General features: G+C 37.9%; 2 protein-coding genes across 4 annotated transcripts in view; both read left to right on the forward strand.

The window, feature by feature from the left end:
• The first annotated feature begins 721 nt into the window (after positions 1–721).
• Positions 722–11,028, forward strand: ces3 (carboxylesterase 3). 2 transcript variants are annotated; one of them, XM_088079703.1, is made up of 13 exons: positions 722–880; positions 2,268–2,469; positions 2,579–2,717; positions 4,248–4,381; positions 5,033–5,186; positions 5,340–5,444; positions 6,274–6,375; positions 7,500–7,640; positions 7,831–7,911; positions 8,559–8,700; positions 9,149–9,298; positions 9,479–9,551; positions 10,748–11,028. In XM_088079703.1, the coding sequence occupies exons 1-13, from the start codon at positions 814–816 to the stop codon at positions 10,929–10,931; spliced, it is 1,674 nt and encodes a 557-aa protein (XP_087935829.1). In that variant the 5' UTR covers positions 722–813; the 3' UTR covers positions 10,932–11,028. The 2 variants fall into 2 exon arrangements, with proteins under 2 accessions (XP_087935829.1, XP_087935830.1); XM_088079704.1 differs by having other exon boundaries at positions 732–880; positions 2,271–2,469.
• Positions 11,029–12,145: 1,117 nt separating this feature from the next.
• The window catches only part of kiaa0513 (KIAA0513 ortholog), a 34,451-nt gene continuing 21,442 nt past the window's right edge, over positions 12,146–25,154 (forward strand). For both annotated transcript variants that reach the window (XM_088079705.1, XM_042495716.2), the window contains exons 1-2: positions 12,146–12,291; positions 23,817–24,401. In XM_088079705.1, the coding sequence (XP_087935831.1) occupies positions 24,010–24,401 (392 nt within the window). In that variant the 5' untranslated portion in view covers positions 12,146–12,291; positions 23,817–24,009. The remainder of the gene's footprint in view (positions 12,292–23,816; positions 24,402–25,154) is intronic.

A 25,154-nucleotide genomic window follows, 5' to 3' on the forward strand; every position in this document is an offset into this window, starting at 1 on the left:
AACAATAGGGAATATATAAATAGGGAAAATTATGTTACAGAATTTTTTTTTTCTTTTCATTTGAGCATTTTTCTGTTTTTTTGTACTCTTTTATGCCTATTTCTAGGTGTTTTTTTTGTTACTTTCAAAAAAAAGTTTGATTAATTTTGTTAAGTTGCCTGTTGCCTATTTTTTTTAGAAATCAAACCCATTTTCTCAGGTTTCAAAGGGTTAATCTTCTATTCTCAGCGAAGGACAAAATGCAGCAGAGTGTCTTCCAGCTGTCAAAATATTCTCAACTGCCTCTTAGTTATTCAGGATCATGCAGCGGCACAAGTCAGCCATGTAAGTAAAACCTCGTATCAACCAACAGTAGTAGTACTTAAAAACACAGAACCATACAATGTGAACACTGTAAAGACCTAAATGAATCAACATAATATCAGCAGTTATTTTTTTTATCTCCAAGTAAATAAGTGTTATAAGTGTTAAAGACGCAATGGTTTGCAGCAAAGAACTGGTGGTCAAAGAGCAGGATTTTATCAATTTTGCCTCGGCAGTCGCAGTTCTTGGCGTTAAATCAATTTGAGATTCTACTACTAATGCTGAGCTGTGCTCGTGACATCATGAGCTTGTTTGTGATGTGTGTGGGGGAGTTACGGGTTGAAAGTACATTTTATGTTTGAAAAGATTTACATTTTGTGTGTGTGTGTGTGTGTGTGTGTGTGTGTGTGTGTAGGCGGGGTGATAGTGGAGGGCCAGGACAGGGGCAGAGGGCTTTTTCTCTGAAAGTACACTGTACCTCTCTGTGTCTTTCCTCTGAGCCCGGTCAGGATGAGAACAGCGCTGCTCATTGTTTATCTGCTTCCTGCACTGACAGCGATAGCACAGGCAACACCAGGTAAGAAAAGGCTTCATTTTTAACGATCTGATGCACCCGACACTATGGATACCAAATGCATAAGTCTGTTGCAGAATTTTCTAATAACTTTGCGGCTCCGGGGATGTTAAGAACAATCTAACAAAAATAAATTTGCATTGACAGACTTAACCACTGTGTTACCCCTTTTATTGTATATTTTTAAGCATTCGAAATGTTGTTTTTTTTCATTATGACATCACCACTGTGTAAAATACATGCAACCTACGAGCATTCATGTTGTGTCAGGAATTAGTATGCGTATAGATTAAATAAACTTATGGATGCATGTGCAGAAATGAAAAGGAAAACTGAATAAATGGCACAAAGGCCATCCTTCAGTTTCACATATTTGAATATTTGGATATAGTGGTTTTATATTTATTGGTCACCTATTAGTCTTTTTCAAGACTAGTATATGCGTAACTGTGCAATATCTATATTACCATCATTCAGTAATGTGAAATCAGCCACATTTTTAAAAAAAATGTCTAAATTTCACTTTTTTACTGCTTATGTATTATTACATTGTGTTTTTTTGTTTTTTGTACTGATGCTTCCTGTTTGCACTATCCCTTTGCTGCTTTAATGTTGCAGATCCCCCCACTGTGGGACAAATAAAGGATCTTATCTGATTAGCCACATAATGACTTGATTCACTAATAATTTACTCTAGGCATTTCTTTTCATAACTAATGTCCATCTGTCACATGATGCCATTGGGCCCCAAAAAACTTAGATGGTGAAAGAGATATCTGTAAATCAGTGGATACATTTATTTTTAGTGCCAAAACCTCCATGAAATGACTCATTTCACTATCAGGATTTGATCCATTCAGTCAAACATGTTCTCATCCCAAGCCGTCACACTGCAGTGGACTTCCAGGTCTACATATTACGCTCCGGGTGTCCTTCTGTGTCTGCTGTTCATGTTCTGGGATGCCGCTATACCATGACGTCAATAAAAGCACATGTTGGGATTATGCTGCATGTGCCATATTATGTCATTGCTGGCAGCGTTTCGATCTGATGCCGTCCAGCAGCGTATCATGTGGACACAACAGGCTACGTCAGACCGTGTTCTCAAATGACAGTTCACATATCATGCTGTCATGGCAGGTGACGTCCGGCCAACCCGAGATGTATAATATCGCCACGCGTTTCAGGAGGATGAGAAAGGTGGCTTTTGGCGTCGGGATCTTACACCGGTATCACTGCAAAAGTGTCGGCAAAGGACAACTTCGAAATGCGAATGGGCTAGATATACAGAAAATCTAAAGAGCTCCACGTCATTTCATTCTAATTTCATAACCGTCCACAAACACCTGTATGATCCTTTAACGCAAATAACACGTCCTTCTGTCTTCAGCAGGGAGCGTTGACCCTGTGGTGTCTCTGAAAAATGGCCGCATCAGAGGGGGATACATTACGGCTAAAGGCACAGAAAGGAGGGTGAAGCAATACCTGAGAATCCCCTTTGCACGGCCCCCTGTGGGGCCCCTCCGCTGGACTGCTCCCCTGGATGCACAGCCCTGGGAGGGGGAGAGAGACGGCACACAGCAGCCCCCCATGTAAGACCCACTGAATCAACAAAGGGCAAAGAACAGGACAAATCTGAATAACAGTTTTTTCACTCTCTGGATAAAACACACTTCGTCTTCTGTCTCTTTCTTTTTTCAGGTGCATCCAGAATCCACAAATAGTTGTGGATGTTTCTAGAACCATGTCGATGCATTACACCCCTCCAGAGCTCTCAGAGGACTGTCTGTATCTGAACGTCTACACTCCCGCTGAGGCGGCAAAGGGGGACAAGCTGCCGGTGGGTTAAACAGACAGTGTGCATATATGGACAGAAATAATGGAAAAACCCCATAATTAACCCTTTGAAACCTGGAGCAACATCACTTTTCTTGTGCTGCTGTCAGACACCTTTCACAAGTATTTAAACCTTTGAAATCTGAGTAAATTAGTGTAATTTCTTTCAAAAACATGGGGAAAAAAGCAACGTGGTTAGAAATTAGAATTCATTACACACAGATACATACATTTAGATTTTTTTTTTAAGCTAGGGGAAATGTCTGGGGGAAAAAAAGAAAAATGCTAGGGAAAAACTATGTTCATAGATAATAATCATAATTAAAATACAGAATTATTATAGTTTTTTGAAGTACTTTTCTTGTCATTTCATTTTTAATTTTTATTTATTTATTTATTTATTTATTATTATTATTAATTTATTTATATTTCTTTTGTTGCTCTTTGCCTTCTTCCCATGTTTTTTGAAAGAAACTGAGCCAATTTGTTTAGGTTTTGAAGGGTTAAACTTTAACTTGATAAAGGGACGGAGTAACGTAATGATGTTGCTCGACTGGAGCGAATTCTAAGAAAGGTGTTCATATTATTTTGTCCACCCCGAGTCTTTCTGCTGAGTATAGAGCTGTTGTTGGCTGTTCATTAACCTTGTTCAAACAGAGCTTCAGTGCATGTTTGATTTTTCTATTTAAGTTTTACATAACAACACAGAGTTGGTAGATGCTGTTGTTTTGGTTATTTTAGCTCATTAGCTTTATTGTGTTTATGTAAAGACGTGATGCTACTTCCGTGCAGGACATTTGAAAAAAGCAAGGAACATTGTTCTCTAATTGTCATTACTACAGTGATGCTTATACAATAACATTGGCCTTACAGTGCTTTATGGACACATCTTAACCCTTTGAAACACGAGCAAATTAGCTAGATTTCTTTCAAAAACATGGGAGGCAGGCAGGTAACGAAAAAAGAAGAATGACCCAACAGTAAAAAAGACTGGAAAATCAGTAAAGAAAAAACAATTAAAGAAAAAAGAAAAGAAAGAACAGAAAAAGAAACAAAATTTTTTAAAAAAATCTAATAATTGTGTAAAATTAATTTAAGTATGTCATTATGATGATAATTAAAAATGGTTTTTTAGTTATCATCATACTTTATAATAAATAATAATGATAATAATAATAATATTTTTTTTCTTTTTCCCCCAAGGCTTTTTTTCTTAGCTTTCTATTTTTTATTTTTTATTTTAATTAAATCTACTGATTTCTTGCAGTTGTTCATTGCCTTATTTCCTGTGATTTTGAAAGAAAGTGCACCAATTTGCCCAGGATTTAAAGGTTTAAATACTTGTGAATGGCGTCTAAAAGCAGCACAAGAAAAGTGAAGTGTTGCTCCAGGTTTAGGTTAAAGTTAAGGGTTAAATGACTAAATAAAAACCCATCTCTCAGTAATAATGGGCCTGTGGAACCTTTTGTTTGTAATGAATCACAGGCAGTTTGTAACCGTATACTAAACAGGAGTCTCCTGTGTTGTGTGTCAGGTGATGGTGTGGATCCATGGAGGCGGTCTGGCCATGGGAGCAGCTTCTCAGTATGACGGCGCTCCGTTAGCTGCTTATGAAAACATAGTGATGGTTGTCGTTCAGTATCGCCTCGGCATTCTGGGATTCCTGAGGTGACTGAATCAGAATCAGAAATATATTATTGATCTCCAGGGGGAAATTATGGTTCGTTATTGTTGCTTTGATGTGAAAAATGTGAAATAGCAATAGAAATACAGTAATAGTAAACAGATAGCACTAATATGTAAATATTTAAAAGTAAAAGTATTTCTAATATGCTGGGATGTAAAGTGTGTAAAAATATTTAGATAATTAACACTCATGTGAATATTTAAATTATAATATAGATAATGTGCTAAGTGTGTAAAATATAAAACTGTGCCTAATGCTACAATGCAATTTATACAAATAAAAAAAAATGTTTTATAAAAAATGTATAAAACATATACATAAGAAGGAATAATATATATATATAATATAAATCTACATTTTATGTGTCACGTTAAATATAGCCAACATTTAAGAGTTTGGTTTGCACATTTGAATTATAAATTATTGCTGTGGTTAAAATATTGCACCAAATATTTCAGTTAAGACAGAATATTGCAGTGATTGTACTGTTGATCACAATTCTTGCTCATTTTTTTCAAATGTAGAGATAAACTGAAAATATCACAAGTTTCACAAGTTTTATTCAGACTTTATTTTTTTTTTTGATTCTCTAAGAATCCAAAGCAAGTGACTCGACTTTTTCTGCCCCAAAGCACCGGAGACGAGCACGCCCGGGGGAACTGGGGTTTCCTGGATCAGCTAGCAGCTCTCAAATGGGTGCAGGAAAATATTGAGGCCTTCGGTGGCGACCCACAATCCGTCACAGTCGCTGGAGAATCTGCAGGAGGCATCAGTGCATCCATACTGGTAAAGAAAACTAACCACTGAAAGAAAAGAAACATGGTAGTTACATACATGCACCGATCTTTAACATGTTTAGGTGACCCAAATGTGCATTTTGAATTTATATTTATCACATTCATTGTTAATAATTGAGTTTGTATCACTCTTTATGAACAGACTTTGTCTCCACAAGCAAGAGGACTGTTTCAGAGGGCAATTTTTCAAAGTGGAGTAGCAACACTTGGGACCTACACGACAAGCCATCCTTTGGCTTTTGCCAAGGTAACGTAATGTGTCGACTGAGTAGGCAGCAAGGATTCAAAAAATTTCTATCAAACACATGTGCACTGTGTTAAACATATATTTGTGCCGACAATTCTTAAAGCTTCATCAGTCCTTTTTTTTTAGTCAATTTAAAACTTTTTTAGGCCATGAAGCACTTTTCTTATCACTGAGCAAAATAAAACTTGGAGGTTTGAGAGTTTGAAAATATCATCAAAGTCAGTATAATTCACAACAGCACAACTATTAAACATGAAACTGGATATTGTGGCTCATTTGTGCAGCGGCCGACTTGTTTTTAGAAGTATTCAGGGTCATGAACCAAACCTAGAAAAGTCATGGAATTTGCAGGAAGTAATTTCCAGGCCCTGGGAAAGTTTTGGCAAACTACATATACCCTGAAAGTTTTGGAAAAATCATGGAATTTAGTAATTCATGTTTTTGCAGTTTCTGGCTATGATAAATGGTGTCATTTAAAAATTTTAATTGCATTAAAATAAAAAATAGAAAAAAACTCTGAGTCAAAAATTACCAAAATGTTTTAAAGAAAAAAGGCTTTTTTTGTGTTTTTAAAGAATACCACATAATATCACAGGTTTGGAAGGCGTGTTTTTGTTTTTTAAATTGGTGGAAAATATTACACCAAATATTGCGGTTAAGACAGAATATTGCAGTAATTGTACTGTTGATCACAATTTTTGAGTTTTTCAAATGTAGAGATAAATGGTCTTTAAGTCATGGAAATGTATTGGTAAAAATTCAAGCCTGATTCTTATATCAGGATACATTTACTTATTGTGATTTTTATTTTTCTCTGCCTTACATGTAGATTGTTGCCAACCTTACTGGATGTGACCGTAGCAGCACAGAGGAACTGGTCCTGTGTATGAGGGGAAAAAGTAAAGACGAGTTAGTTGAAGCAACTAAAAAGGTAAACGGTCCCGTGAAGATAATGCATGCCGATGTATCTGCATCTTTGTTGTTCAAGTTAAATTTCTGTGTGTTTCTAGATGAAAGAGAAGGGTGCCAGGTGGCCCCCCAACCATTTGTTAATTGGCACTAAAAATAGTATAATTCACAATAGCAATTGTTTTTGTACTCTTAGTACACACAAGGAGTCAGACAGCATTAAACAGCAACAAAAAAAGAGCTTGTTAATCAAAAACGTGTCTAAAGGTCCAAGCTAAGTCCCTAATGTCAAAAAAATCTAAAAATGTCCTAAAATCCCAGAAATGTCCTGAAATCCCAGAAATGTCCTAAAGTTCTCAAAATGTCCTAAAATCCCAGAAATGTCCTGAAATCCCAGAAATGTCCTAAAATCCAAGAAACATACTTAAATCCTAGAAATGACCTAAAATATGAAAAGTGTCCCAGAAATGTCCTAAAATCCCAGAAATGGCCCAAAACTCTAGAAATGGTCTAAAAGTCTAGAAATATCCTAAAATCCCAAAAATGGCCTAAACTTTTAGAAATGTCCTAAAATCCCAGAAACATATTTAAATCCTAGAAATGACTTAAAATATGAGAAGTGTCCCAGAAGCGTCCTAAAATCCCAGAAATGTCCCAAAACTCTTGAAAAGGTCTAAAAGTCCAGAAATATCCTAAAATTCTAGAAACATCCTACATACCTAGAGACGTCCTAAACTTCTAGAAATGTCCTTAAAGCCCACAAACGTCCTAAAATCCCAGAAACATGTATGGGGCTGCTGTTACTGGCCCCCAAGCAGAGCGAGTTGAGTATCTCCAATTTAGACCAAAAATATGAATTTCAAGTGTGGATTACTGTAATCCAAATGTCAATTCTGAAAGTATTCAGTCTTATTATATAAAGAAGTACGGATCAAACTGAGAGAAACCTCACCAAAAATGGAGTTTTAGTTTTGTCAAGGCTCAGTGTAAAACTCCAGATCATGTCTTTGTTAATTTTAGCCACAAGATGGCAGCCTGTGAACACTCTTAGCTGCGAAACACCCAGTGAAAAATTGGTTTAACTTGCATCCGTCTGACCGAAGTTGCTCTGACGTTCGGTGACAGCGAGTTCTGTGTCGTGTCCAGATGAAAATTTACCTGGGCGGAGTGGTGGACGGCGTGTTTCTGACCGACACGGCAGAGGAGCTTCTCAAGAGGAAAGAAGTGCTGATGGTGCCAGTGATGTTGGGAATAACCAACCATGAGTTTGGGTGGATCCTTCCTCAGGTCACACAGTTAACCCTTTCAGGAACTCAGACATGATGTACTTTACCCTCTATGACGGTTCCATATGTTTTACGTCTGTGTCAATCTTCAGATCATACTTTTCTGAGGGAACACTGGAGGTTTTCTCCGTCTTGAAGGATTTGTACTTGTTTTTAAACTCACTGTGAGCGTTGTCTCATGTCGATCACAGAGCTTCGCCCCTCCTGGCTGGGAGAACGGTATGAACAGAGAGGCTGCGCTGGCCGTGGTGAACATGTTCAACCCCACAGGGGTGAGCGCCATGATGGCTTTTAACGCTTGTTTATCATCAGGATTTATTCATTCATTCATCCTAACTGAAGCTGGAGAGTTTTTTTTATATTTATATTTATTTTACATGGCATTTTTGATGTATTTGATTGTTTAATTTAAATTCATTTTATTTATTTATATTAATTATTACTATTATTATTTGACTGTTCTTTTGCTTATTGAAAGTGTAACTAAGGCAAGATGGTAGCATCAATAACAAAGGTTTAACCCTTTAAAACTGAGCAAATTAGCTTGATTTTTTTAAAAACATGGGAAGAAAATAAGCAGGAAATTGGTAAAAAAAAAAATGCACAAAACAAATCTGAATTTTATTTTATTTTTTTAAGAAAAAAGAAAAAGGTGCTTTAAATGTATTATAATTATGTGCATATTTTTAAATATGTAATCATGATTATTACAAATATACATTGATCTCATATTCATGACATCCTATGTGAACGATATTTACAAAAATCCTCAAATAATTATAATGACTAAACTGAGCATGTACAGAATGATTCAGGTGATTTGTAGCTTGGAGAAATTAAAAGTGCCGCAACTATTTTGTGTTACAACCATTCCCGGTCTCCCCTATCTCAGAGGGAAATCTGATTCTCGCTGTTCCAGGCCTCCGCTGCAAACAGCCTCATCGCTGACGAGTACATAAAAGATGGTAAAACGCCAGAGGAGATCCGAGACGCGTTCACCGAAATTATGGGAGACCTGCTGATGACGCTGCCCGTCGTCAAGGTGGCTGGATACCATTCAGGTCAGAAGTGACTGAACTGTCCTGTGTAGAGGGATGTTCTCTTTTTATAGATTTCCTAAAATTCCCTTTAAATGATGTGGAAAAAATGTGTTGGAACAACTTTATGAGTCATTAACTTAAAACGTGTCTTCATAAATATTGTAAATAACACTTTCTTTAAGTTAATGTGGAAAACTTAGTTGGAACAATTTAACTATAGTTTATCAGCAGAAAAACTTGTGTTCATAATTATGGTAATTAAATGTTTTATGTAGCATGCATGTGTGTGTCATATACTTAATTACCATAATTCTAAACACAGTTCATTTCTCATAAAATTATATTATTGCAACTCTTTTTTTCACATTATTTTTTAAATCTTATTTCACACTGAAATAAGAAAACCTCACCCATCCTTCATCTCAGCCCAACCACACACCTCTGGTCTTTTATCTCCTGGGTTGGTTAGATGCGGGTGTTCCAGTTTACATGTACGAGTTCGTGTACCGCGCCGAGATACACGAAGGCACCAGACCCAGCTTTGTGAAGGCAGATCATGCAGATGATGTCGGCTTCGTGTTTGGTGGATGTTTCTGGAACGGACATATAAAAATCATAGGTAGGTGTAAACGTGCGAGGGCTGAATAATATGAATATCAGAGGCTCTTCATGCTCGACTTCTTGTTGGAATAAATGAAGGAATGAAAGTGACCACTGCAACATAAAAGCCACTTCATATCGTGGTTAATAGATATCCGTATATGATTTTGTGATTGAGCTCCTGCTGTCCCATCTTCAGGAAACATTACCGAGGAGGATGAAAGAGTGTGTAGGACCATGATGTCATACTGGGCCAGTTTTACCCGTACTGGGTGAGTAAGCACTGAGAGCAACAATATAATTAAAGCTGCACTGATAAATACTTTCATATGAACAAAAAAAGACTTTCTTACAAATTACATTTTTTTTTTTAAATGTCCTAAAATCCTGGAAATCTCCTGAAATCCTTGAAACATACAAAGATCCTTAAAATGTCCTGAAATCCTTAGAACATACAAAAATCCTTGAAATGTCATGAAATCCTTGAAACATCCTAAAATCTTTGAAATGTCCTAAAATTAAAGAAACATCTTAAAATTATAGAAACATCCTAAAATACTTTAAATGTCCTGAAATCCTTGAAACATCCCAAAATCCTTGAAATGTCCTGAAATCCTTGAAACATACAAAAATCCTTGAAATGTCCTGAAATCCTTAGACATACTAAAATACTTGAGATCTGAAATTCCTGAAACATCCTAAAATCCTTTAAATCTCCTGAAATCCTTGAAACATACAAAAATCCTTGAACTGTCCTGAAATCCTTGAAACATCCTAAAATCCTTGAAATCTGAAATCTTTGAAACATCCTAAAATCCTTAAAATGTCCTGAAATCCTTGAGGAATCCTAAATTCCTTTAAATGTCCTTAAATCCTTGAAACATCCTGAAGTCCTTAAAATGTCCTGAAATCCTTGAAGCATACAAAAATCCTTAAAATGTCCTGAAATCCTTGAGGCATAATAAAATCCTTAAAATGTCCTGAAATCCTTGAGGCATCCTAAAGTCCTTAAAATGTCCTGAAATCCTTGAAGCATACAAAAATCCTTAAAATGTCCTGAAATCCTTGAGGCATAATAAAATCCTTAAAATGTCCTGAAATCCTTGAGGCATCCTGAAGTCCTTAAAATGTCCTGAAATCCTTGAAGCATACAAAAATCCTTAAAATGTCCTGAAATCCTTGAAGCATACAAAAATCCTTAAAATGTCCTGAAATCCTTGAAGCATACAAAAATCCTTAAAATGTCCTGAAATCCTTGAGGCATAATAAAATCCTTAAAATGTCCTGAAATCCTTGAGGCATCCTAAATTCCTTGAAATGTCCTGAAATCCTTGAAACATCCTAAAATTGCTGCTTGAGGCATCAGATCTTTATTTTGAAGGCCCATCAGCTCGGTAGCTCACCTGTTATTTGATTTTGCAGCATAGACGGCTCTAATATCTGTTGGCATTTTAAAATACCTCCTCAGCTCTCCGAACGGCCCGGGGCTCGTCACCTGGCCTCCGTATGACAGGCAGAGGCAGGACTACATGGAGCTGGGCCTGACGCAGACGGTGAGACAGAAGCTGAAGGAGGACAGGGTCCATTTTGCTACTGTCACCCTCCCTCAGAAGCTGGAACAGTTAGCAGCAGCAGCGAACCCTGGAAACTGATCTATGCAATCTGTCGTTTTGTTTGATCCCACGTGTATAAGAGTTTTATGTCTTCTTAGGTCTTTAGAAAATAAAACCTTTATTCTGCAACACAGCAGCATTGAGCAATGCAGCCTATTTGATTATGAAATGAATGACTAAAACTCTCTTTCAAAATGTTTGACGAGAACATCAACGAGCCTAAACGACGATCTTTGCTCGCCGTTCTGCTGATGGATTATCCAGAATAAATATAGTTTATGACACATATTCAAGGAATGCATGTTTTCCCCCAAACTTTATTGAATGCATTTAATTCATGTACATTCAATATTTTATTGTACACATTGTAAAAGAATATTAATTAAAAAATAATTTGCACAATAAATAAAATGTAGGAAAAAATAAAGACATAAAAAACCTTAAGGGGCTTGTCCTCTGTAAAAAATATTTAAAATCAAATTAGTATAATAAATGAGAGAAGGGAAGAGTGAAGATTTTATTTTATTTTTTGGATAGGACAAAAATACAATTTACACCCATAAATAAGGTGCACATTTTACCCTTTTTTTTTATATATAATAAAAATATTGTAAAAAAAAAAAAAAAACCCTTAAAGGGGTTGTCCTCTGAAAAAAAGGAGAAAAGGGAAATGTGTCATTTCTGTTATTTATATTCCATTTCTGGGCCCCAAAAACAAAAAATGGCTTTTCATTAATTTCTAGATTTTGAAATGAAAAGTACACTGGCATTCTTCAGACTCAGGTTCCTTTATTTGTACCTGTAGGTAGATTTGGTTTGCAGTATATAGTGCAAGGCATCCATTTAACACAGCTGTCAGACACCACATACGTAAAAAAAATTACGACAGAAAAATATAAGATAAGGGATAAAAAGATAAAATATAAGAAAGATAAAACAATGAAAGTGCCCCAGTGCTGATCAAAAATGTTAAAATGTGGCACATAATAAAAACACTAAATTTTAAAACCAACCCTTAAATGAAAACAATCTTAAAATTGCAAATAAATAAATCACAAATACAGTCTTCCTAATGATAGCGTGCAATGTGACATTTACCCGGTTTAACTAAAATTTTACTGCACATCTCTTTTATCCAAGATAATCTTGGTCTCAGATTAACATTTCAAAAACATTTAAAACATCAATCCAAAAATAAAAATAAAATTGACACAGCGCCGCAGCTGATTGGCTCACTGGCTGTGTTGCCCGTCGACGTCACTAGTGGGTTCCCCCCTCGTCGCGTTCGCCTCGCTGTGCGCATGCGCTCCTCTTCCTCGAGCCCACTGTCTCGAGCAGAAGCTACGACGCACAAACAGCAGCGAGGAGCTTCTTCTCGTGCCAGGACGGGACATTTCACGTAAGTACAGCTGCTGCTTGTTTTGTCTGCATAAAATATTAGTGTCAACATTTAAGACTTGTTTTAGGGCTCATTGACGCCATTTTTGCACTGCTTTTCTGAATGTTTGAATGATCCCAGGGTCAACGCAGGGTTAATTCCCCTCTTTTTGGTGATGTTTTGGCCTTTTTATCGATTATTCACAGTTGTTTTGGTGTGTAATTTGGCTTCACGTGCAGATACACCTCCGTGACTGACGTGGGGTATCCCTGTTTGCCTGAAAATGCCAGCGCTTAACGTTTCAGGAAACGTCAGCCTTTTGCTGTGTTTATTCAGCGCTGCTTCCTTTCTCAGCTGTCAAGTGTGCGCACAGTCCTGCAACTTGTGCTCATTGATCTGCATTTGTGTTCAGTGATAAGCTATGGAGTCCAAACACCTGCTTCTTTCATCTGCTTCTAACTCTTCAATCTTCATTCATTAAGATACTGTTTGTCGTGTGGTAGCACTCTATGAAACCAAACCCCATTCAAAAAGGTTGAAATTTAAGGTGACCTTGCTGACTGAGAAATATATATAGTAATTGGAACAGGACAGAAAGTGATATCTTAACTGTATGGAGGCATATTTATATTCGGCATATATATCATCCACCAAGAGTATTATATTTGTATACAATTTCGACTTTTGTAAATCATCCACATGTAAATTCAAAAAGCTTTTTCAACAAAATCAGCCCTACATTATAGCTGGTTGTCGCGAGTCGTGCCATTTAATGATAATTGTATTTTAAAACAGTATTGCTGCTTGATAGTATTGCCACATATACAGCACTGATGAATAACTCCTCTTAATTTGCAGCTAAAAGGCAGATAAAAAGTGCGTATTAAAATTAGATAATATTTCAATGGAGTCTGGCATACCATTCTCTCCATGCTTCAAAGAATAAGAGGTACATAAGCAGATGGCAGATAATACACAACCCTATATAAAACAGAACATAATGTGTACATAATAGCAAAAAATAGTGAATATTGCACACACAGGATATAGATCTGTATCCAGTAAAGTATGTAGCCCGAAGCAATTTTACACAGTCATGATTTCTAGATTAGTCACATACTACACTTTTAAATCTGTATTCACGCAACTTATCTGGCTCCATTTCGTTCTCCTAGATCTTTAATTTCATTTACCAGTTAAGGAGGCGCAACCTGACAAATATTACCAGGCTCCAGTTATTTGGGTTGACAGATACAGATTGTGTTTGGTGTTATCTGGAAGTGCACACAGAAGGGAACTTCCTCCAGGTTTATAGCATCCATCGCTCATTTGGCTCTAGTGTTAGTTTATTTGCTTTGTTGTGCATGTTGTTGCACTGTCAGGTATTAAAATATGGAGTAAAGGCTTGAAATATTTCTTAGCTTCTATATGAGCATGAATTGCCCAGGCAGGTATTTTGTCTCGACCAGTGATACTCAAATCAGGGCCCACAGGCCAAATCTGGCCCCCATAGGGTGCCAGGTGACCCCCCAACTATTTTCTATTTCACAATAAAATTAAAGTGATTCACACTATGAATCGTTTTTGTACTTTTAGTACAAAAAAGGTGCCTGCATTAAAAAAAAGCATCAATATAAAGCTTGTTTATTTAAAGAAAATGCTAGTAGAGGATCCCCCATACCCCCCAACAGAGGTCCTTGTTAAGACCCTAATGTCCCAAAACCCTAGAAATATCATAAAATCTTACAAATGTCCTAAAATCCTAGAAACGTACTAAAATCTTTACAATGACCTTAAATCTTAGAAACATGCTAAAATTTAAGAAACATCCTTTATGCCTAGAAAGGTACCAAAATCCTAAAAGTGTCCTCAAAGCATATAATGTCCTAAAACCTTAGAAATGTCTTAAAATTGTAGAAACATGCTAAAATCCTAGAAACTTCCTAAAGTCCTAGAAATCTCCTCAACCCTAGAAACATGTATGGGGCTCCTGCGACTGGCCCCTGGTCTCCTGTCTTTTTGCAAAAGTGGCCCTCAGCAAAGCAAATTGAGTATGACTGTTCTGTATGAACATGAATTGTACACGCAGGTGTTTTGTCTGGACTCTTGTGATGTTACATATTATGTTGTGATGCAGAAACAACAACAGAGGGACATTGGGGGGAAGACGAAATGATATTTGACATGCGAGGTCACGAGGTGGTGATGGTATTAGTATTGAACAGACTGCTCGAGTGTCCTCTTTCACCTCTTTTTGACCTTCTTGTGCTGTTATTAAGAATGCGTTGCTTCAGTGTATTAAAACCAAACCATTTCTGTTTTGCAGCCTTGATATAAAAACCCATTTTTATAATTTCATGGTAGATTTAGCAGACATGGTGCACCATGAGTAAATCACTGTTGTGTTTACTGACATGATGATGGACTAAAGTGCCACTGTTCCCGGAAAACTAGCCCATCTTCTAAAAACAGATTTGGTGTTGCTGTGTGGGGAGTGTTGCCTGTGGTGAACAGATTACATCTGTGAGTGCCGTCCCCTCAGCCGAGCTTCTACACCTAACTTATCTGCCATCAGCCACTTCTGCTTGTCACACATCTATTGTAGCATGCGATGTGAGGTCGTGCAGTTCAGCTATCATACTCTGGCACTGCTGCTCCCAAACTGACAATTATGAAGATATTTTGCTATATAAAACAAATTTACCACGTTAGAAGTGACAGTAAATCAGAGATTGTTTGGACGGGTGGTGGGATTTGTGGCTTTCAAGTTGTATTTAAAAAATGTGGATTTTATTATTGCTGTCAGTCATACAAAGATATGCGGAGCATTAGTTCCTGCTTGTTGGTGATAAAAGTTATTACTGCCCAAACACACTGTAAAATCTGACAAGGTGATCTTACATAAAATAATCTTGGAAACTGACTGCCTAGAAAAATGTCAGTAAATATTGCTATTAATCATCATTTATGTTAACTTTATATCTAATTGTTAGGTTTACTTAAAAAATTGTTACATTTAATTAATTGTGTGATGTTTTTACAACGTAAAAATGACAAGTTAAATTAAATTAACCTTTTAGCAACTTCAGTAAACCTTTTATATCCATATTCTGCTGGATACAAACTAGTCAATCATATCTGTATATTCTTAAACATGTTAGGAAAACAGAGCTTGTAGATCTCTTAATTTCATCATTGGCAAGATCCTCTTTGTGATGGTCAAGTTATGTCAGTATTACTGTATTACTGAAGTTGCTAACACAAAAAACAAGGTAATTTTACTTGTTATTTTTAAGTTGCAACTAGTTCACAAAATTCAGTAAATTTTGATAAATGTTGAGTAAACTTAACAATTAGAAATAAAGTTAAAAAAGATTTAAAGTCATGCTTTTACATGATAATCAGTATCCACGATTGTTTATATTATATAAGTTAAAACTTTCTTATATTTTGTTGCAACTCAAAAATGACAAGTGAAATTAAATCAATCTCTCTAAGCAACTCCAGCAAATGACATTTACTGTGCTTTATCAATATATTCTGCTGTTTGTAAACTGTTCAGTCATATTTTTAAAAAATTTTTTCTTAAAACAAAAGCAGAACTTCCATCTTAATTTCTGGCAAAATCCTCTTTGTGATGATCAGGTTAAGTTGCAACAACTTCACAAATTTAAGTAAAAACTGCTAAATTTCAGTTAAACTTAACACTTAGATATAAAGTAAACCTAAATTAAGATTTAAAGTCATATTTACTGTCCTTTTCCAAGGCATTCTGTTTCCAAGATTATTTCAAGTAAAATTAATTTGTCAGATTTCACAGTGCACTTGTAATCAGGTGGCACACACAAACTTTGTTATATACTCCAGTCTTGTTTGGAGAGGCAGGGGACGACGTTCCTGCACCTCGAACACTTTACTGCCTGTGAAAGTCTGATCCACCTCAGCTGGAGGACGGCTGTCCCACTATCAATTTGGAGACTGATACTCATTGTTGGTTCAGGCCAGAGGTGGAAAAGGACTTGACTCAGGCACTGGACCTGAAAGATAATTGTGGTTTCTCACAATCTTAACCCTGTTTTCATAGCTTTGGTCATCGTTTCCATTAGTAATAATATTATTATACTCAACTGCCAAACAGAGCAAGAAGCATGTGGAAAGGTAAAATGTAATCAAACCTCCAGCTGAGGAAATCTTGAAGAAACTTTTATTATCACCCGAACTCTCCTTTGTCGACATCATCACAAAAGAGTTTTGTTTTTCGCAGGGCCGTTCTCACCTAAATGAGGCCTTACTTTGCCTTGGACTCTGTTGTAGTGATACAACAAATGTAGTTTTGTATTTAAGTTCTCAGAACTCAACATTTAAGCAAGGCAATTATAAAAAATGTATCCCCTGTACAGTCGTGATGTATATTTAGCTTAAGTTTTGATTTTAAAAAATGAAAACTTAAAGTATTAGACAATAATAACGCGTCCCCCCCCCCTGCAGTAAATCTGAGGAACCCTAGGGGTCCCAGACACACTGTAAAAAAAAAAACCTCGGATATGTACCAAAACCGTTTTTGGTCCTAGGCTGTAAACATTTCAACCATTTAACCATTTTATCATGGGAGTCTATGGGGATTGATTTGCTTTTGGAGCCAGCCTCAAGTGGCCATTAATGGAACTGCAGTTTTTGGTATGTTTGCGTTGCTTCATTTTTCAGCCCAGGTGTTTGCCTTGGTATAAAATGTCTCAACAAGGAAAAGTTGGAACAAGCAAATAAAGAATGTATTCATAATACTGTCGGACAATGTGTTATAGGATTAAAACAACCTTGAGTACTGTAACAGACTGCTGTAAAAACGGAGCCAAATTCTAACAGTAATGCACAGATTGTTTTTTTTTTTTTCAAAACACAGTAAAACACTGTAAATCCTGATGCTTTTTTTTTTTTTACAGTGTAGGTAAAGGAGCCAATAGTAATGGGAAACAGCCTCGTTTCCAGCTCTTTGAACAAATCCATCCAAAGTATCAAAGGTGGCGAGACAAAGAATGTCCTCGCTGCTCTTGTTATGGTGACTGAGACGTCCCAGTAGACACAATAATGAGGATACTTAACAATTTACCCTCTCAAATTACACAAGGAAGCTGGAGGATTTTGGGTCAGGAAAGTCCCAAGTTGGGTATTAGTTCCCACCTCCATCAGGCTGAGCCTTGTTCAGGAATGCTTGAGAGTCCACTTTGAGTAATGGACTAGTGGCCTAAGAAGGGGACTTTCAAAGCACCTTGCCCTTGCCGAATTGATATTCCATAATACTGAATCTGACACGGAGAAAAAGCTGATTTATTGCTTTGTGTTTGCCGCATGTTGCTCATAAAGCCGTGGTGACAAAGACAGATGAAGTGCGAAGTACCACGAGTGTGGAGGTTGAAGGCGTCGCGCTCATATCTTGCTCAACTGATGTTTTTGCAGACGAGTGTGCTGAATAATATTTCCTGGGGGGTGGGAGAGACTCGGGGTCACGTTGCATAACGGCGAAGGCTTCCATGTGTGAATCATGTAAAGTGCAGCGAGCACTGAAGATGAGAGAAGAGAGCAGGATGGGTCTCGTGATGCTGTTGTGCTGCAACAGACATCCACTACGCCAAATCACTCAAGCTTTTCAGTATTTTTTCCTCCATCATGACAGAAACACCTCCCTCTGTGCTGTGTGCGTGGGTGAGTGTGTTAGTGTGTGTGTTGGAGGAGGGGTGTTTGCTGGGGGCTCCCCTTCTTGCTCATGGAAGCAGAAATACTGCAGCCTTTGCGGTTCAAGTGAAGGAATGCTGATTTAACGAGTGCTATTGTGGCTGTGTGTGTGCGTATTCGCTGTGGCCATGGCAGGACAGGACGACAGGACACATTAATCAGGCCAAATGGCGTCAGTGGCCAGCAGGTGATTGTACCGCTGCCATCCATCCTCAGGAGGGAATCAAGACTAGAGGAGCTCCGCTGCTCCCTCAGCTCGGCTCACACCTCCAGATAAAAGCTGTGACAGGCAACATGTCACACTTCCAGTATCGCCAGTAAGACTGTTAAACTGTGGGCCATATGCTCACTTTTCCTGGTAGTCAACGGGAAAAACTTATTTATTCAGGAAGTCTCATTGAGAATAACATTTAAGAGAGATCTGAGATTACACAAAGCAGTCATCAAGGGATGCAAGATACTGTTTTTTTTTGCTGATGTCTGAAATACTGATATATAACAACTCATTTGGCCGATAACCAATACCAATATTAATATATACACTTTTTTTCTACATTTAGTGATCATCAAGTCTCTTCTGTCTTAACACCATATTGTGCATACTCTTATCATGATGGTCCACCTGCAGATTGAGACATAAAGTGCAATGCTTTTCAATGTATGTAATATTCATTCATGGTGCAAAAATAAGAAAAATACTTCAACTTAGGGTTGATGTTTTGTATATGTCCACTTTGTTATACTAAAGGAAAACCCCAGACTATTTTGTGCATGTAAACAGGCTCGTTGATGCAACTAAGGATGTCAAATATCTTGACTTTTATGGTAAAGCCTCACAAATGAAAGCACAGACATGCTGATGCCTTGTAGAGGTCAGTGATGACCATTCAGCTTTTTGACATAGTACACAGTGGTGAGTGTGACAGCTGTCTTAAGTAATGAATTGGATGGCACCGTGGTAAATGGCTTCCAGTGGTTTAAGGGTTGTGGCAGAAGTATTAGCAATATCTTCATAATCCAGTATAGAGACATAAAGTGGACAAGCAGCAAATGCCCAGGGCTGAAAAGCCAAAGTGGAAGTGCCAAAAAACTGCTGTTCCTCAAATGGCCATTTGGGGCTGGCTCCAAAAATGAGTCAATCCCCAAAGAGAACTCCAGGAATGAGTCCTAAAACCCAGAAAGCAGTTAACATTTCAGCACCTCCGGTTCCCTCGTCTCAAGGTTTTTTGAATAGGTGCTTTGTTAGAAGCCTGAAATAAGGTCTGTGATTACTGCAAGCTAAAGACACTTTCATATTTTGTTCTACGACACAAAATATGTCAGTAAATACCTCCCTCGCAAACTCTGAAGCTTTAATATGTCTTAAAAAAGGCAGTTGTCAACAAGTGCTAAATGACACTGCAGAACTTCATCAAACCAAATAGATTCATGCCATCTGTGAATATTTTTTCATACCTCACCCGTTTACATACACAAGTTAAAGAATAATGTTTTCACATCGCATTGTAGAAGCTGGTTGCGAAAACATTTTCAATAAAAGAGGTATAGTATGTCCGCTGGTGTCTCTGGATGTGCACTCTGCTCTCATTGTCTGACTGTGTCTCCGCTGGTGTCTCTGCTGGTGTCTCTGCCAGTGTCCACTTCGCTCTCATTCTCCGCCGGTGTCTCAAAAAAGAAATTATCGGTTATCGGTATTTTCGGCCACAAGAAGCTGGAAATAATTGGTTTATAGCTATCGGTTGAAATAATCATTATCGTGCATCACTGATCAAAACCAATAAAGAACCTTTTACTATTAAAAGCTTTGGACAGATCTGCAGAGTGCAGCACAATGTTGCTTTTTATCAAGAGAGGAAACAATGTTATCAGCAACAGTAGCTGCAGCAGCTATTATACTCTGAGCAGGTCTCAAGCCTGAAGAAATGATTTTAAACACATGGGACGGCTTAGATACAGGGTGATGTTTTTATAGGTTAACTCTTTGAAACCTGGATCAACATCAGACGTCTTTCACAAGTATTTAAAAAACACTGAACCCTGAGCAACTTAGCATGCTTTCTTTTAAAAATACAGGAAAAATGACAATGAGCAAGTTGGCAAAAAGCTTGGAAATTATTTTACAAAAACCTAAATTTATAATAATCTTAATTTTGTTTTTTAAAATATTAAATAGAATTATTACTGTTTTAAAGCATGTATCTCCAGGTGGTTTCCATTTTTTGTGCTAATTTCTAGGTGTATTTTTGTACTTGTTTTTAATTTTTAATTTTCGCTAATTTTTGGGTCATTTCTTCCTGAGCTGCTCATTGCCTTCTATCCATGTTTTTTAAAGAAATCAACTCAATGTGCTCAGGTTTAAAAGGGTTAATCTTCAGAAAGGCACTGTGATACTTTGCTTACACCTCGTCTTCGCCTGCGTTTTTGATGATATTTTTATACATTACATATTTGTGTGTTTATGAGCATATGCAGCTGTTTACCTCTGCCCTCATGCTGTGTGTGTGTGTGTGTGTGTGTGTGTGAGAGAGAGAGAGAGAGAGCGTGTGCACGTCTGAATGTGTCACCCTGGCTCTTACTCACTAAATACTGCATTATATAACCTACTCATCTTCAGAGGCAGGCAGCCCAAACATACAGTCAGCCCCAGGGCTCCTAGCCTCTGTCTGTGTGTGTGTGTGTGTGTGTGTGTGTGTGTGTGAGAGAGAGAGAGAGAGAGAGAGAGAGAGAGAGAGAGAGAGAGACAATGTTATAGCAGTGTGAGTTCAGTCAGAGGACCAAACAGTGATAGAGGCGTTCCAGCAGATTAGCTCAAGGACAGAGTGAAGGCTGTGTGTATAAAGGATGGAGGCCGGGTCGAAGAGTCCTGGGAAACCTCGTGTGGGAGTCAGCAGTATGAGACTTTGCTATGACTCGATCATTTATTTAAAATCACACCAGCGTTGAGTGCAGTGCTGTTCGAGTGACACAATGGACAGAAGTTCAGTGCACAGTTTCAGATTCAAATTGTTTGAACAGATCAGATATGAGGCTCGAGAGTTTCCTGTCTTTGTGGTTTTCAATCAGTGATTTTAACTCTCTGTCATCTGCATGATTTCAGTGCTGACTTCTGAATAAAAAGGAAGTAGTTATCTTCAGTAGTCATTTGAGATTTCATAAACGCGCGGGCAACTTAAAGATTTCAAGATGAACTTATATATTAGTTTAGTTTAGATTTTATTTCGAACATGCAAATAAAATGGGAGCGTAAAAATAAAATATAAGTTAAAAGAAACAACACTAGAATGCCCATTCATTAAACAATGAAAGTATTTCATGTCAGAAAAGGAGTAGGAGGAATATTTATGAAATCCTAAGTCCTTCTTTTTCAATTTTATCAAAAAACTCCCAGTTCTTGCCTCAGTTTTGAAATCAAATAAAAAAATAATTAAGATAGCACACATACATAACACCTACAAAAAAAGACACATCACTTCAATATGTTGTTTTTAAAACGTGTTTAAAGTTGTTACAGCTGCTCCATAAATTCATCCATTTGACAGTAAAACACGTGTGCGTTCGTGCGTGCGTGCCTGCGTGCCTGCGTGTGTGCGTGCGTGCGTGTGTGCGTGCGTGCGTGCATGCGTGCATGCGTGCGTGCTTTTTCTAGTGAACTATACACTGATAAGCAGTACTCCCTCTACAGAACTGAACGGAGCTGTTTAAGGTGTCTTTCTAGCAACTTCTAATCAAGGAAACACAGAAGTATCAGGAAGTTTTGGGTTTTTTTAGTGTCAGACAAAAACCTGCTCTGCTCAGCTACATTCTTTATATCTGATCAGCAGCAACAAGAAACCTTTCATGCATTTTACATTTAACCAACATAAATAAAGAACACATTTAAATGTGTCTTATAAGGATTGTTATGTATTGCTGAGGTGAAAGAGTTGACCACGGTATCGTGTTTATAAGCCCATGGCTTTTTGTCTTTTTGTTTACTTAGATTGATGACTTCTAGGTTTATTATTTGCAATTTTCTGCTTTTTATTTCAGATACAAGTAGAAACATTTAGAGAATTTTGACACACATTTTCACACATCTACATCTACATAACATCTTTCTTTTCTTTTTTTGGTTCTTGGCTGAGGATTGTTGTACAGCAACATACTTTATAATGCATTTTTATTCTCAGCAGACATGTTTTGCTTTTCAAAGCAAAAAAAAGTAGGTCCAGACCTTTGTGTCACTGCCCATGTCTCAGATTTTATCAGCAATTCAAATAGGACGGGTACAGGGCTGCAGCTAATAAGGTCCGCTGTGAAAAAGCTTTTTTCAGTCTGATTATCAGGTTATGGGGAAAGCACATTAACATTAATGATGGCGCTGTTCGTTGACGTACAGCCGGGAGCCAGCATGTACCCTGGAAATGATGCACATACAGTAAGAGGCTGCAGCTGTTATATGGACGTTATTACTCACACATGATTATCCGCATGTGACAAAGACCTTAAGACTTGAATTTTATGATGATAAAATGTCCTCCTGGAGGTTACTTCCTGTTAGGTGATTCATTGTAGTGAGATAGAAGACAAAAGATCAGTAGAAAGGACAAATTGAACATAGCCCCGGATGGTGTCGGGTTGAAACACTTCATCCTCCGCCGAGTGACAAATTGAAATTTAAGAGTGCATCCAAACAGCAGTGAGCAGCTTTGTGCCAGAGAAAACTGGACGTACCAATGCCAGATCTTTTTTCTTCTTTCCTCTTTGGTAAACGCCTGCTGTGCGCCTCTATCAAAGATTTAGGGTGTCAGTTTTTAGCCATGTTATCATGTTGTGGGGATTAGAGAAAACACAGTAAGGTGATTTTATGGACTTCGTGTAACAATATAAAGTACGTTAGTTTAGGTAGTTGACCATCTACAACTCAGTCTATTCCCAGTACACTTTTACAGTGGGCAGATTTCCTTATCCCTCAAACTGCGCAAATTGAAATTGTGAATATAAAGCACATTAACTCCCATTTAGCACAAAAAAGTTTTTATGTTTGCATGGGGTGTTGTTTCAGGTGATTTGAAATAGCCATATCTTGCAAAACTGCAATGGAAACACTTTTTTGGTTATTATAGGTCACATGATGCTATGGTTATGTGCTTGTCAGTAGGAACTGGCTCCCTCATGATGCAGCAGGATGCATCACATAACTCTGAGAAAGTTAAACGGATCATCTAGAAGTTTTGAATCCACAATTCCTCTGTGAATTCGTGGACTATCACCTCCCAGAAATCCCTCAAATGTGGCCGCTCCCACGTATAAGGGGCTTGCCTTTCCATTATTGCTCATAACACGACTTCAATTGGAAATAATGGCGGCTAATGCGGTGGCTGCAATAGAAGTAAAGCTGCTAATGTTTTGAACATCCATCGCCATGTTTTTTGGAGTGTTATTGCGAGAGGAGAAGTCGCAGAACATCACTCAGTGGAAACACAGTTATCTCATTATTATGTTTGATCAACATTTTGATGATATCGCTTAAGTTTTGCGCAAATCTGTAATGGAAACCCACCTAGCTCAAAAACAGAAAATGTATTTGTGGCAGCAGGTGCTTAAATCATAGCGGGCAGCCACAAATAAATGAATGTATGAGAAACCCTGCTACAGCTTTCATGTTACCAGAATGTCATTTTAAAATATTTTGTGCCCACTAAGTAATGCTTTGCTAAGAGAACCATTCAATTTTTATGTTTTATAAACTAGCTGAACTAGGATGGCGAACTTGTAAACATTAGGTGTTTTTTTAAGACTGTCACAGGGCTAATTTTTCCTCCTTTTGTTCACAGATGCATTGGATTAGTGAGTTCACTTGATGTCGGCACCCTCAGGGGGTGGGAGGGTCTGCAAAATCAAACCCCAGTAACCAACGCTGAAACCTCCAAATAGCACGTCCGTGACCACCCTCATGTTCCTGCAGAGCACCAAGTAGCTCCATCTGAAAACACTCCGCTGCAGAGCTAAAAGGGACTCATTTCCAACATGGAGGGCGTAGCCGTTGACAACCTAATAGACTTTGACCTCCCCTCTGAGGCCACAACTCTGAGCATAGACGGAGGCCAACATCAAGGCCACACAGACATTTTCTCCCCGGAGCCGGTGTCTTCCGCTGGAGTCCACCAGCAGCCCTTACTGCCAGAGCCCATGGCCCCAACCAAGCCCAGCTCCCACCACCACCACCACCACGAGGATGGAGACGACAGCGATGCTACAGAGTCAGCAGACAGCGAGAACGACATGGACCCGCCCTCTCATATGTGGGAGCTGAGGAGGTCGTCATCTTCGTCCGCTCACAGCGGCGAGGACGCCGACGCCGAGACGCTGGAGAGGAGACAGTTCATGAAGGCTTATGTGGAGAAGGTGTTTCATGGAAAGTAAGGAAGAACTTTATTTTATTTCTACCGTATATATTTGTTTAAGTTTTGAAAAAAATTGCACTCTTAACAACTCCAAGAAAAAAAAGATAGACTGCACATATTTTCACCTTTTCTTTGTTCTTTTTTTTATAAACAAAAACTTATTCCATCTGAATATTTCGAAAGATGCTACAGTTGCACAAAAGGAGCTTTGAAGCATAACGATTTCTGTTTTTACAGATTCATTCTCACCAAAAAGCAAGTACAATTTTCACAATAGTGAAATGCATCAGTAAATCTGTATTGTAAACATTGCTATACTTTTTATCTAATAAATAAAACACAGTCACACAGAGGAGAAGGATCCTAACCATAGACAATTATGCAGGCCCAAATAATCTAAAATCCTTATGTTAATTGGATATCTCCAGCACCCAACAATGATGAAAATGCAATCACTTTTTGTCCAGAGTCTTTAGAGAATTGTGCCAAGTAATGTGGACGTGCAAAGCAGCACAGGCACATACAGTATAGAGACAGTCCAGAGTAGCTCATGAGGACACTGCAGACACTTTTCTCTGAGTGATGTTGCTGCAGGACGTGTTGTGTCGCTGGACAGCAGCCACCGTGTTATGTGTGCAGGGGAAGAGATGAAGGCTGAAGGTGCCCCTCTGCTGCATCAGCTCATCTCAGAGAGTGCTGCTGAGTATTGTTTTAAGACAGAACTAATGGTCCCCGCTATCTCACACTGACCCGAGTTTTGAGCTGCTC

The sequence above is a fragment of the Plectropomus leopardus genome, chromosome 7, assembly GCF_026936395.1.
Source record: "Plectropomus leopardus strain MGB_pleo_1.0 chromosome 7, ASM2693639v1, whole genome shotgun sequence".
In the NCBI taxonomy this organism is placed as follows: domain Eukaryota; kingdom Metazoa; phylum Chordata; class Actinopteri; order Perciformes; family Serranidae; genus Plectropomus; species Plectropomus leopardus.